The 14,442-nt window shown below is 38.6% G+C and overlaps 1 protein-coding gene across 1 annotated transcript in view; it reads right to left on the bottom strand.

The window, feature by feature from the left end:
* DNAH8 (dynein axonemal heavy chain 8) overlaps nucleotides 1-14,442 on the bottom strand; it is a 322,160-nt gene that overhangs the window by 152,630 nt on the left and 155,088 nt on the right. Inside the window, exons 45-54 of the mRNA XM_065885438.1 lie at nucleotides 12,971-13,057; nucleotides 12,773-12,880; nucleotides 11,442-11,576; nucleotides 9,660-9,821; nucleotides 7,430-7,676; nucleotides 7,059-7,300; nucleotides 6,831-6,971; nucleotides 5,261-5,498; nucleotides 1,223-1,365; nucleotides 169-303 (exon numbers count right to left, since the gene is read on the bottom strand). Coding sequence (XP_065741510.1) covers nucleotides 169-303; nucleotides 1,223-1,365; nucleotides 5,261-5,498; nucleotides 6,831-6,971; nucleotides 7,059-7,300; nucleotides 7,430-7,676; nucleotides 9,660-9,821; nucleotides 11,442-11,576; nucleotides 12,773-12,880; nucleotides 12,971-13,057 — 1,638 coding nt within the window. The remainder of the gene's footprint in view (nucleotides 1-168; nucleotides 304-1,222; nucleotides 1,366-5,260; nucleotides 5,499-6,830; nucleotides 6,972-7,058; nucleotides 7,301-7,429; nucleotides 7,677-9,659; nucleotides 9,822-11,441; nucleotides 11,577-12,772; nucleotides 12,881-12,970; nucleotides 13,058-14,442) is intronic.

Raw genomic sequence — 14,442 nt, 5'->3', positions numbered from 1 at the left:
GAGCATCCACAGATTTTGATACCAGCAGAGATCCCGGCACTAATCCCCCATGGATACTGAGGGACAACTATATATATATATCAATGTTTTATTTGCATACAGATTTTATTGTATCAATCAGTTAATATATTTAATATGATAATGACTGCAGCAAGTGATGAGTTTTACCTGAAACATCATTGGTTCTGTGGCAGATGAAAAGTTCAGACTTTTAGATAACTGTATTTCGGGGTCATATTTTTTCAAATAGGCCTTAATCATTACAGTTTTTGCAGTTCCCTGCTCCCCCGTGAGTAAAACAGCCTGCAATCGTAGGATAATCATGTTGAAAGGTGTTATAAGATGTTTAGTTTTAAATATATTACGGTACTAGTAGCCATTCTTTCATTCTATAAACGAATACAACTAATTTTTGATTACTTTTAAGGATTAGACCTACATCAAAATAAATCCTAGTGGAATTAAAGATTTAAATGTAAAATATATGCTATAAAAGTGCTGGAAGAAAGTGTGGGTGAGCAGTCACGTAACCACTGGAAGGACTTTGTAAGCAGATACCCACTTTCCTTAGCACGCTGGAAGTCAGCATTTCAGGGAAGATTGAGTTGGAGTGAATCTTGGGACCGGGAGTTCATTTGCCAAATAGGTTTCCCTGAAATGACACCACCTCTGGCCCCTTGTACTTTAATTTTTCCACCAATAGGTGTAAAAAGGGATGTGTTTCTTACATGGTTTGCAATAATCTAAGAAACTGAAAACTAAAATATTGCCTGCCATATCAGTAAATGAGGATGTTGCAGCCATCAAGCCACTGCATTACAGCCACCCAGACGGCGCACCCTGAGGAGACCCAGGAAGAGAAAACACGGGATACTGGCCCCAGATAGCTGAGGTGTGTACCAAAGGGATGATTTCAGTGAGCCCAGACTCTTGTATCTTCCCATACCCAGAAAAGCACTAAATTCCTTAACTTGAGATATCTGGGGTTTTTTTCATTAACGGTAATTCTTTGGTGCTCCAACTACCTGGTCTTCTGTTGCAAAAACTTCTGTATATTCTGGCTACCCTCCACCCGCCTTGCCTCTTTGGAACATTTTTCTCAGTGCTATCTGAGATGCTGTGTCCCAGGCTTGAAGTCCTAAGAATGTCCACCAAATAAAACATAACTCTCAACTTTTAGGTTGTGCATTTTTTTTTCAGTCGACAAAACTATCAAACTTACTTTATGCTGTTTTGCAATGGTGTCTACCAAAAAATTTGTTCTAACATTGTCAACATTTGGAACCAAAATTGATGAATATTCCGGAACACGGTCAGTTGGATAATAATATGGCTGAAGTTTCTTACTCCAATGCTCCCAATCACCTATACAATAATTAAAGCTGATCTTAATAAAACTGCATTCTTCAGAAGTTATCTCAATACAAAACACAAGTGCTATAAACAATTAACAGAAATACATAAACATTTAAAACATTTTTGTAAAACACGTTAACATATCTGCTTATCTAATGTATGTGGCATTTGATAATTTAAATTTGGTTTTGCCTCTTTACAAAGTCAGCTTTAAATTGCTAATTATTTATCTAGAGAGATCTTGGTCTGAGATGGAATTACAACCAATGACATGTTTAGTATCTAGTAGGAAAATCACATTAACTAAAAGGATGGGAAAGACCAAAAAAGGGACTGTAGATTACTGGACATAGGATGTTTGCCATGAGAAATGGGAAAAAATAAACCTGGCCCTAAAACTAGTGTTAACAGAGTGCCCAGATTCCTGACTTATAGTCACTGCTAATTTACTGACTGATTTTATTGTTATAACAATTATTGTAAGTGCATTTCATCAATTCTAAGAAAAATATTTTATTTACATTATATCATCTCTGGAACGCTCCTTTCAATCTATTATGTCGGAATCGCTGCTGGCTATGCAAACTTGATGAGAATTTTTTTTTAATTTTGCCATTTAAATTGAATGACTTGCATTGTTGGTATTGCATTCTTGAATTTAACTGCCATTTTAAAGATCTTCCAAAAGATACCATGATTCAGAATTGTACCAAAAAAGTTACTGTGTATGCAGAATGCATGGAAAGAGAGCAGAGGAGCACACATTTGATAGTAGCAAAGCAAACATTCATCACTGGGGGAATAACCTCAATTTCAACTTTCCTTGCAAATTACAGAGTTCTAGGGTTAAGTGCATGTTTAACTTCTAAGAAACTGCCGAAGTGTTTTTCAAAGTGGCTGTATATTGTGTACCGTTGTGTAGTTAGCAGAGTGGATATACTATTGGATGTGAGAGCTCCACTTGTTCCACATTCTCTCCAATATTTGGTATTAGTAACCTTTTAATTTTAGCCATTAAATTAATTAGAATTTAGTCATTCTAGTGTCTGTGTAATGATCTTGCATTTCCCTGATGACCAATCATGTTGAATATCTTTTCATGTGCTTTTTTCACCATTCATAAATCTTCTTTGGTGTAGCATCTATTTAAAATTATTGCCTATTTAAGAAATTTGGATTGGCTGGCCGCTTGTTATTATTGAATTGCAAGAGTTCTTTATGTACTCTGGATAAAATTCTTTTATCAGATACATATTTTTCAAACATTTCTTCCCATTCTGTGGCTGGAATGGGAATTTTATTTTCATAGTGACTTTCAAATAGATTTTAATGAAATCAGGATGTATGAGTGCTCCAACTTTGTTTTTTAAAAATTGATTTGGGGGCTTCCCTGGTGGCGCAGTGGTTGAGAGTCCGCCTGCCGATGCAGGGCACACAGGTTCGCGCCCCGGTCCAGGAAGATCCCATATGCCGTGGAGCGGCTGTGCCCGTGAGCCATGGCCGCTGAGCCTGCGCGTCCGGAGCCTGTGCTCCGCAACGGGAGAGACCACAACAGTGAGAGGCCCATGTACCGCAAAAAAAAAAAAAAATTGATTTGGTTATTCTAAATCCTTTGCATTTCCATAAAATTTTATAATTCAGTTATAAATTTCAACCAAAAAAACTCTATTGGAATTCTCACTATGATTGCACAGAATCTGTAGATCAATTTGGAGAGAAATAACATCTTAACAATACTGAGTTTTCTGATTTTTAAATGTGATTTAGCTTTCCATTTATTTCTCTCAGCAATTTTGTGGTTTTCAGTATACAGATCTTACACATATTTTGTTAAATTGATCCCTATATATTTCATTTTTTGAATGCTATTTTAAATGGTATATTAAAATTTCAATTTCCAATTTGTTGTGAGCATGTAGAAATACAAATTATTATTATACATTGTTCTTTCATTCTGTGACCTTGATAAACTCATTTACTAGTTCTAATTTTTTAGAGGACGGTTATATTATCTGCAAATAAAGAGAGATTTACGTGTTCTTTTCCAATCTATAGGTATTTCATTTGTTTGTTCATGTTTATTTATTTACTGTCTTATTGCACTGGCTAGAACCTGTAGTACAACGTCTAATAGAAGTGGTGAGAAAAGAATATTCTTGTCTTGTTCCTGATCTTGGGAAGAAAGTATTCAGTCTTTCACCATTAAGTATAATGTTAGATTTTTTTGCAGATATTCTTTATCAGAATGATAAAGTTTCTATTCCTAGTGTACTGTTTTATCATGGAAGGATGTACAATTTCATCAAATGCTTTTTTAAAAAAATGTTTATTTATTTATTTTGGCCATGCCAGGTCTTAGTTGCGGCACGTGGGATCTTCCTTGTGGCATGCAAACTTCTTAGTTGCGACACACAGACTCTTAGTTGTGGCATGTGGACTCTTAGTTGCGACAGGCATGTGGGATCTAGTTCCCCAACCAGGGATCGAAGCTAGGCCCCCTGCATTGGGAGCACAGAGTCTTACCACTGGACCACCAGGGATGTCCCCAAGTGCTCTTTTTGCATTGATTTAGAGGACTATATAATTTGTTTGGTTTTTACTCTATTAATATGGTGAATTACATTGACTGGTTTTTAAATGTTAATCCAACCTTCCATCCCTAGAATAAATACCCACTGGAACTCAATATGTTATCCTTTTATATACTATTGAATTTCATTTGTTAAAATTGTATTAAGAAATGTGTGTCAATATTCTTGAGGGATAATGGTCTATAGTTTTCTTTTCTTGTAATGTCTTTCTCTGTTTCTGGTATCAGGACAACACTTACAAACCCTTGTAAGGTGGGATGGGAAGTGTTTCTTCCTTACATTTTCTATATTTTGGAAGAGTTTATGCAGAATGAATTGGTATTATTTCTTTCTTAAGAATTTGATGTACTTCACCAGTGAAGTCATCTGGGCCTGCAGTTTTCTCTGTGGGAAGGTTTTTAACTATAAATCAAAAATTTTTAGTAGATATAGGGATACTTAGGATATCTATTTCTTCTTGATGAGGTTTGGTCGTTTGTGTCTTTCAGAGAATTTATCCATTTCATCTACATTGTCAAATGTATAACATTGACATTGTTTCTAATATTCACTTCTTATTTTGTTTCTAATACTCACTTCTTATTTTTTAATGTCTTTAGGGTTTGTAGTAATGTTCCTTCCTTCATTCTGAATCATGGTAATTTATGTCTTCTCTTTTTTTTCCCCTGATATCTCTGGTAAGAGATTTACGAATTTTATCGATCTTTTCAAAGAACCATCTTTGGATTGGCTCTAGATTCTAAGAGAATTCATAGCTAGATTTAAGGGTGCATTTAATTGTTAGTTTCTTTTAGGGAGAGGTGAGCTGGGCCCTACCACACACAGGAGGCTAGGGGGCTGAGGTGACAGCACTGGACTTTGCCGAGTCTGCGACGTGTAAGTAGGATCCCATCTGCTTGGTTCATTCTCTGCTTATTCTGACATTTCCAACAGAGAAGTTCTAAGACTGATCTGTCATGAGCATTAATTACCATGCTTTGCAACATGAAGAATCTGTGTTCTCTATACTGCTACCCTTCCTCTTCAAGTAAGAGAAAAATAGATGCTGAAAGAAGTGTTGCTAACTTATTTATGTTAGATTTCACTGAGACCACCGCAAAAGGAGGAGAAGTCAAGAGCCTCTATAACTGTTCCCAGCCTGGCCCATATGCAAAATCCTACTGTTCCTTGCATATATGCCCTTTAAAAATGGTATTAGCAATTATGTTATTCATGATTGGTTTAATATTTCCCCACAGAAGAGTTTACAGAGTTTATCTTTTTTCCATTAAAAAAAATGTCATTTTATTTCAGGTATAAGTCACTGTGCTTACCATAATCAGTAACATAAAACTCATACATGGTTTGATTCGTGCCCTTAGGTATTTCTGGTAAGTCTAACTTGCTTTCATGATTTCGTAAAAAGGCTTCAAGCTTGTTTCTGCTTTCCAATTCCAGAAGGGCTCCTAAACTCCACATTAGAGCAAACACAAATAATTTATGAAGATGTTCGACACATGAAATGCCACCTTCTTCTTTGGAGGGAATTAAACCTTCCAGAAGATTGAGAGACTGAAAATATTTAAAATACAATAAAATAAAGGTTTGTATTTAGATATTTTAAATAAACATTTAAAAACAATAATAAATTTAAAAGGAGAGAAAGACAGAAGAAAACAAATATATCTCCAGATATTGCTTGATCAGTGTCCTACAGCTAGCAGCATTTAGAAGAAAGGCCATTGTGCTTTAGGCGGACTGCATGATCTAGCAGAAAGGATGCCAAACTGGGAATCTGGAGGTATCCCGGCTCATGCCACTAACATCTCTGAGTCTCAGTTTCCTGATCTAAAAAGCAAAAGGCCTAGACTAGATGTTCCCTAAGGTAGCTTCTGGTTCTAAAGTTTGGGTATTCCAAATTTTATAGATCAAAGATTTTATTTATTTTAACACGTTGTAAGGCTCAGCAAATTGTGCCCCAGGGGCCAGCCACCTGTTTGGCAAATAAAGTTTTACTGAAACACAGTCACACTAGTTCATTGCGTCTGGCCGCTTTTGCAACGCAACTGAAGTGCTGAGGGGCTGAGACAGAAAGTTGTGCAAAGTCTAAAACACTTATTTGCCCCTCTAATAAAAAGTGTGCCAAACCCCATATGGCATCAGAAAGAAATGTACCTACAGTAAGATATCCTTTGTCTTTCATAACAAGATTATTTCAAGATAAGATTTGCACTTAATTTGGGCCTCATGTATCAGTTCTAAGCTACCCACCCTCCCTGACTGACATCCCTTACACTAGGAGAGAATCAAAGCACTAGAATGGGATAATGAGAGATCACCTATGGACTAGAATCAGGAGAGCCTCTGAAAAATCTATGCTTGGTTCTGTTTCTTCCAAAGACTAATAAGAAAAACTGAGAAGAGGGGGAAAAACATAATTCTACAAAATACTTGGAGAATTGTTCAAAGGTTTTCCCTATCTAATATGTGTAGTAAATTTGCAAAGCCAAGACTGCCACCCAAATTTTCCTGCTTGCCACCAGCTCCTTGTTGTGCTTTTCTGTAGAACTTCCAGCTGTATTTATTTAGTCTACTCTCATTTTTGGACACTCTTTCTGGGAAGGTTATGCTAAGCTTGACGATGGGAAAGATAGTTCATTCCTCTTCCCCTGACAATACCGCCCTGGGAAGTGAAACTCATGAAGAGATGGCAGTAAGAGCGCCAATAAGATCTTTAATAGGAATCAAACTTCTCAGAGGCTTCACTTCCACATCACAAAAAGATTCTGATGGACTGCGTGAATTTTCCATCTCAGATACCTCTAAACTGCAACTGAGTGGTGTGTGTGTGGGGGGGTGGAAATCTCACATCTAAGTCGTGAATGTACAAAGAAAACAACTTACTTGCACAATATAGTTGCACTCTAAGAGTTGCATTTTTGGACTGAGGCTCAGTTTCATAAATGTATATATATCCTCAAATATTTTATCATACAGACTTAGGAATACAGAAGCTTCCTGTGTAGTACGCTTCTTCAACCACGCCTGCAGCAAAGAAACAGAGTCTCTGTTTATAAGAGAGTGAGACGTGGAAATACACTGAACGCGCTTCTGTGGGTCTGTCGTCCCCACCTGCAGTATTGGCCTCCAGCTGAGAGCAGAGCTGCTGATGTAGACCATGCCCATCCTAGAAACCGTGGCCGGAGAGGCGTTCTCAATATTGTGGACTTCAAACAAAAGCTTACAATTAGGGGCCATGGGGATGCGATCTCCATTGGCCAGTGTGAGGGTTTTGTTGTCATCCAACACGGAATTTAAGTTCTCGATCCAAATGGCATCAACAGGGCCGTCTAAAACGAGGAAAATGTTTTCACCTGCCAATAATGAAAACAGAAAATCACTTTTCACCTGCAGATAATCAAAACAGAAAATTAAACCAATACTGTGTTATTGATAAACTGGCAGGGGAAAAGAATGATCACCAGAAAAGAGTTTATGTGTACCCTTTTTAGCTTTTAATGTTTTTCTCCACAGAGTAGAAAAAATCCCATCTGTCCAATCATTGGTCGCCGTGTCCAGTCTGCCAAACATCTGAGGAGCCGTAATAGCTTTTGGATTCATTCGCATTTCTCTATGAGGCCTCCCGCATTCTGTTAGTGCCTTCATCAGGATTGTTATAACGGTTGTCTTCCCAGAACCACTGGGCCCAAGAGTCATCAAACCATGGCGTACCAGAGACGTCTCATATAACTACACAATGAGATAATCCATTGAAAAATGTAACTTATGACATTCATAGAAGTTTTGTGCAGAAATTTTAAAGGCTTTAAATAGGCTTTTCATTAAAGTAACTTGTTCACTATTTAAAAGAAGAGAATATGTCCCCCCCAAAAGTTTTTTTTGTCTTACTAGAGGTGGATAGCAAATGAGCGGCACGTTATAAAACGATATAAGTGATAAAGTAATGACAATGTGGAACTTTAATTACATTCTGGAAATAGTTAATTCAGGATCTAGTTTTGGGGTCTCAAACTACTGTTCCTTGTGATTTTAGTTTGCTGATGCATAAGGAGCAGTTTGTGTGGTGATATTGCCCCCCCGTGGTAGAAAGCAGCAGTACAAACCAACTCAGCCAAGACCCCAGTTACACACACACCAGGCTTCCGGTTCCCCAGAAGCACGCCTCGAGGTGGGGAGTCCTGTGCAAGTGAGTGTTCACCAGGGAAACTTTTAATGGAGTAAGGGAAGCAGGACAGAATGGGGAGAGGTCAAACAAGGTGTGATTGAGGACAAAATCCTGTAGCAGGGAGACTTAAGACTGGCCCTGCGGGGCACTTTGGAACATAAGTCACACCTCTGTGTTTGTTCCATCTGGAAGCAGGAGAGCTTGACTTTCCTACTATATCACCCACAACTCCTTAACTAAAGAAGGTTATTTTGGGAGCAGGGGAAAATAAACTCCCATGCACTGCCTGCGCTTTGTGCCTGCCAAAAAATGTGGGGTTGGTGAACCCTCCTGCAGAGAGTGGTATATATATGTGGGATTGGAATCACAGTTCTAGAAGCGGGGGAAGGGGCGCATGGATATGGTAAAAGAGATTCAAGAAGACATAGTAAGGACATGGACAGTGTCTATTACAATATCCTGTCTATCTTTTCTTTTAATAAAAATAACAATTCAAAGGTCTCACAGCTGATCAGAGGTAAAATTTGAGTTATTCTCCTCACATTTTAGGTAGAAATGTATTACCTCTGTAATCCATAGTTTAAAAGCAGCAGAGGTACTGGCCATATTATACTCGCCAGTAATGTGTTTGACATTAAATAAAAACACAATATTCTAGTGCCCCACCAAATGAGGTGACTAAGATTTCAGTACTCAATATACTGTATACATATCACATGTAAAATGACGTTTTCCCAGAAATTTTAAAAAAATGTTTAATGGTTTCCCAAACATAGATGATGAAAAACACTTTGATTTTTTTTCCCTATATATTTCCTTGTAAGAGTTGGATCTGTCTCATACACTTGAACTGCTTACAATGTGGCAAGAAGAGTAAGTTAAAAAAAGAATCGCTCTTTTTCAAATGAAGTTTTTAACACTCTCCACAATTTCGGCACCTTCATTTTCCAAAAGCCCTGGAAAATACCCCCAATGCATCAGGCTCGTGGGGATTTAATGCAGCATCTCTGCTACAGCTTCTTGGCTCTGCTTGGTAAAATCACTGGTAGGTTGTCACAAGGATGAAATGTGACGGACAGAAACACACCAAGAGACACAGGCAAAGGATTGAGTTTAGGTGTGAACATGCCCACACACAAAGCAGGAGCAAAGTACCACCCCCAGATTCCTCAGGCTCCATGCCCTATGAAGGCCCCCAGCTATGGGAGATGCTGCCCGACTGGCACAAGAGCCAGCTGGGTCATTCCATCTCCCTGCGTTTTTATAACCTACTATCCCCTCCCAACTGTTCTCGAGATTCTGGCTACCACCTAACCTAACCTCATCAGGTGCAAGTAACTTCAGTAACTGCTTGATTAGTATAAATCCACACTAACATCCCTGGGACCAACACCTCTCACTGAGGACTCTTCTTGCAATGATGTGTTTTAATTTACTTTCAACGTTTACATTCAGTAAGACTAATTTCACAAGTTCTTCTCTTCAAATGACAATCTTTAACAACACCCACTGAGCATCATACTGAAAACAGATTTAAAATGTTTTACCTGCACAAGCTTGAGATTCCAGGGTGGGTGGTTAATCAAACCTTCCAGTTGAACCTGGCTGGCTACTGCAGCTTGCAGTTCCACGTAAGTATTACTATCTAGCTGTAATCCTGGAAACAGGTCATTGATTAAGCTGAGAAACAGGGGTTCATCTTCATCAATCTAAGGTGGCAGAGAACAAATTTACTCATTCAGTCAACAACGAAGCTTGTAGCGGGCGCTCACAGCACTTACCACTTCATGCCCAGAGAACCATTTTATTACTCTCCTAGCCACATGTGTATGCCCTAGTACTTTCTCCCAAACACCACCACGGAATCCACATTACCTACAGCATTGCACCCAAAGTTCCCTGGCATTCAAGGTCTTCTCCAGTCTACTGCTCCAAGGTCTGATCTCATTTCTTTATCCTATGAATGTTCTGCTTCCCACAGACAGGTATATGCACTAACCTTAAAAACATGCAAGTAATAGTTCCAATCCCATGAGAAGAGAGTATTAACACTTCACTTAAATTAGGAAAAGATCTGTAACCCTGCATGTCTGGCTCATCCAACACTGGCTGGAAAACTGCACCAAAGCAGCGTTCAGTCTCTCTTGAAAGCAGCAAGTTGGAGTAAATGGACTCTAATCCTTATTTACCACACCTTTAATACGGAGATCGCCCCATGCCCAACTGCTGACCCCCTCTGAATTTTTCCCATTCTCTGGTGGGGGAGGGTCTCCGGATACTTTCTGGAACTCTCGTCTAGAAGTTTCAGGAGTACCATTATAAATGGAGGCAGTGAGCTATACTCTGGAGGGAGCAGAGGATTTAGCATCAGAAAGTCTTGTGGACTTTTGTTCCAGCTTATCAACTGACTGTGATTATGGGTGAGTCCTACACACGTGCCTCTCCCATAAGGAAAATGGCAATAAGCACGATAGCCACCCATATCCCCCAGAGTGGCTGTAAGACTCAAACAAGACAATACCCCTGGATAGGTTTTGTAATAGTCATGAACCACACAGATGTTAGTTGTTAGTTTTGTAACTAGAATGCGAGCTCCTAAGATCCATTTCTTTCTCAACCTTGTACTCCTAGGGCATGGACATGATATGTAGCATAGAGAAGCCCCTGAATAAAAGCCACATGAACCTGTCCGTCAACCAGTTTAAAACAACCTGGCTGTAATTGTGACAAGCATGAAATCGGTGAAATAATTACTATAATCTCTACAGCAAACTTTTAATGCATATTTGGAAAACAGAAATGGTGTTGGTGTTTTGGGAGAGACATAGCTAAGCTAGTCACATACAGAGAAAGCAAAAAAAAGCTTTCACGGTTCCCTATGAATCCAGATTTTCATATTTAGAATCTGTGTAACATTATGAATAATGGACTGACATTTGGGGGCTGGAGCCCACTGATGAAGCCTGTTTCATGGCACACAACTGATAAAAGGATGCATTTGCAGCCCATGTGGGTCATACAAAGCCATGGCGTTTTTTGTGGGGGAGGGGGGTTGCCTTCCTCTGAAAGCTCAGCTCAGTAGTAACTTCCCTGCAATTTTTTTTTTTTTTTTTTTTTCTGCGCCCACACAGCATGCAGCATCTTAGTTTCCCAACCAGGGACTGAACCTGTGCCCCCTGCAGTGGAAGTGTGGAGGCCTAACCACTGGACCGCCAGGGAAGTCCCACTTCCCTGCAGTTTTTAATGTTAACAGCTTCCTATGAGCCAACCCCCACTTGTCAGCCAGGTCGAAATCCTGAAAGAGAAATTAATTCAGAGAAGAAAGATACCAATTTAGAAAGGTTCATATCTCTTAGTCCTCTCATGACGGTGCTTAATTCACTCTCTTCTGGTCTGGCTCTTTTTTGAGATCCAAGTGTCCTCAGTACAGATAGAATATTTCTCAACCCAAAGTCATAATGAACCTAAGATGAGAAAAGAAAGAAAAAAGATTATTCAATTGAAAAATTCTAAATGTAGCCTCACTATGTATTACATATAGGTAGATATTCTGATACTTATACACTATAGTTTTGGAGTGGCTGAGTGGCAAAGTTTTATTAGCTGGATTCTCCCGCCTTTCCTTTGACTGAAAAATGATCACTCCTCTGGAAAGACCAAGCTGTGTGATACAGTGCTCACACCTTAAATATCTTTTGAGAACAATACAGTCTGATAGTCTGAGTGGCAACCATTTAAAATGCATGACCAACAGGTTACATACTATGTGATTCCCTTTATGTAATATTCTTGAAATAACAAAATTATAGAGATGTAGAAAAGATTAGGGCTACAAGGGGCTATACGGATTTGGGAGAGAGGTGAGTGTGGCTATAAAGGGGCAGCAGGAGGGAACCTTGTGGTGATAAACAGTTGTGTATGTTGGCTGTGGTGGTGGTTACATGAATCTACACGTTTGCATAAGACTACACACACACAAACACACAGACACATGAGCGCATGAAAAATTGGTGAAGTCTTAGTAATTTCTGTTTATTGTACCAATGTCGATCTTCTGGTTTTGTTACTGTACTATAGTTATAAGATGTCAACACTTTGAGAAGCAGAGTGAAGAGTGCACAGGAACTCTTGTACACGTCTTTGCAACTTCCTGTGAATCTATAATTATTTCAAATTAAGAAAGTTTTAAAAATACGTAATTAGGGGGCTTCCCTGGTGGCGCAGTGGTTGAGAATCCGCCTGCCAATGCAGGCGACATGGGTTCGAGCCCTGGTCCGGGAAGATCCCACATGCCGCGGAGCAACTAAGCCCGTGCACCACAACTACTGAAGCCCGCGCACCCTAGAGCCCGCGCTCCACAACAAGAGAAGCCACCGCAATGAGAAGCCTGTGCACCACAACGAAAAGTACCCCTTGCTCGCCACAACTAGAGAAAGCCGGTGCACAGCAACAAAGGCCCAATGCAGCCAAAAATAAAATAAATATTTTTTAAAAATAAAATAAAATAAAAATACATAATTAATAGGTCAAATTAATTATAAATATACTTTAGAAAAGAGTCAAGGAATTTTTTAACTCCCTAATTAGCATGTATCAAGGTAAAATTGCAAAGTTAAAAAACAAGTTTTCTGCTAGGCGGAAAAGAGATATACAAAGTTACCTGTTTAGTAAGTTGCTCTTCACAGAGTTTGTAAAGTACATAAAACTTTTGAGCCAAGATAACATTTTCAAGAAAACCACAGCTTGCAAGTTTAACTCGCATAATGATCTGAAAATGAATACAGTGAGATTTTTCAACTTTAGTGAAAAACAGGTAAAGAACAAAAACTGTATTATGCTTTTAAGTCCTGATGCATACCTGTCTATCAGGAACCATCATAGCAACAGTTCTAAATTGAATTTTTAAGTTCTCTGGTAGTTCCTGGCGCCCAGCATATCCAGGGTTCTAAAAATTAAAATTATTTAATTTTAACTGTTGATATAATTTTCATTTCATGAATACAAATACATTTCAAATCCCTATGTCAGATTCTAAGAGGGTATTGAAAAACATTAGATTCATAAAATGTCCCTATTTTCACAAAAATGTGTACTGGACCATCCATATTTATTAATGTCACATCACTCCCTCTTACACATTTCCATTTTCGTTATACTAATAAAGTCACACACATGCGCACACACACACACCACTCTGCGTAGCAAAAATTAAGTATCTGTGTATCTATTTATTAAGAAAATAGAAAAGGAAATAGAAAACTGAATAAATACTGGGGTAATTATGATCTAAAATATGTTATCGAAAGAGAAGGAAAATTCATCAGTTTACTTAGGTAATTTTTATTTCATCTCTTTAATTATCCTTTGCAGTGAGAATTAGAGTTCTGTGGCTGACAAAGTACCATTTAAAAAAACAAAACAAAACATGGGGATGAAGGGAAATAAAGACAGGAATGTTGAGAAAAACATTGAAAAGGACAAAAGTAGAGGTGGAAAGGAAGCCAATAAGTAGCAAAAGTCTGAGGACAGGTCGGAACCAAAAGTCCCAAGGGAAAGGGTAGAGGGTTCAAAGGCAAGTAAGGCAAAGAGGAGGCAGTTATTTTAGGAAAGTGCATGAAGAAACCTTCAGTCCCTGAGCATTTACTGGACACTGTCAATAGGCTAGATAACTTGCTAGGTGCTGGGAATACAAACATTACTGGCTGCCTCTCAATACTCCTTTTTTTCATCCTTAGGCACAGAACCCCAGTTGCAAGCTGTGTGCATCACCACCCAGGTTTAAAACCACATTTCCCAGCCTGCCTTGCAGCTGGTGTGATTAAATTCTACACCGTGAGTCACAAAGGGACACAGTGTATGAAATATCCTTGATGTCGGTTTGAAGGCAGTTGATTCAATCAATTGGCTCCAACAGAGATGCTTCTGTAGCATCTTGGGTTATAAGGTGGCCTGGAAGATGGAAACCATGATGGTGTTGAAACACTGAAGGATCTTAAGAGAATACATCCTTAGATGTTAAGCCACTATTTTTCATGTCTCAGTTATTCACAGCCTAATGCAATTATCTAATTGATATTTCCAATACTATTCTTAATCCAAAGGGAACATTAAGATTCTTTTAAATTCTTCTGAGCCACAGCATCACACTGAATAAACTTCTTCATCTAATTTCCTGAGTTATAACTGATCACGTCAGGATTATTAATATTTACTCCCAGCTGCTTAACTGGTTGTCTGCTTACATTAAAGCTTATCAGAACATTTTCTGATTTTTCTTCCTCTAATTTATCTTTATCCACTCAGGACACTTAAAACTCAGAGTACTTGTAT

This window comes from Phocoena phocoena, chromosome 10 (genome assembly GCF_963924675.1).
Source record: "Phocoena phocoena chromosome 10, mPhoPho1.1, whole genome shotgun sequence".
NCBI classification, from domain to species: domain Eukaryota; kingdom Metazoa; phylum Chordata; class Mammalia; order Artiodactyla; family Phocoenidae; genus Phocoena; species Phocoena phocoena.
The sequence above is the reverse complement of the archived record's forward strand: the minus strand, read 5'-3'. Positions and strand labels throughout refer to the sequence as shown.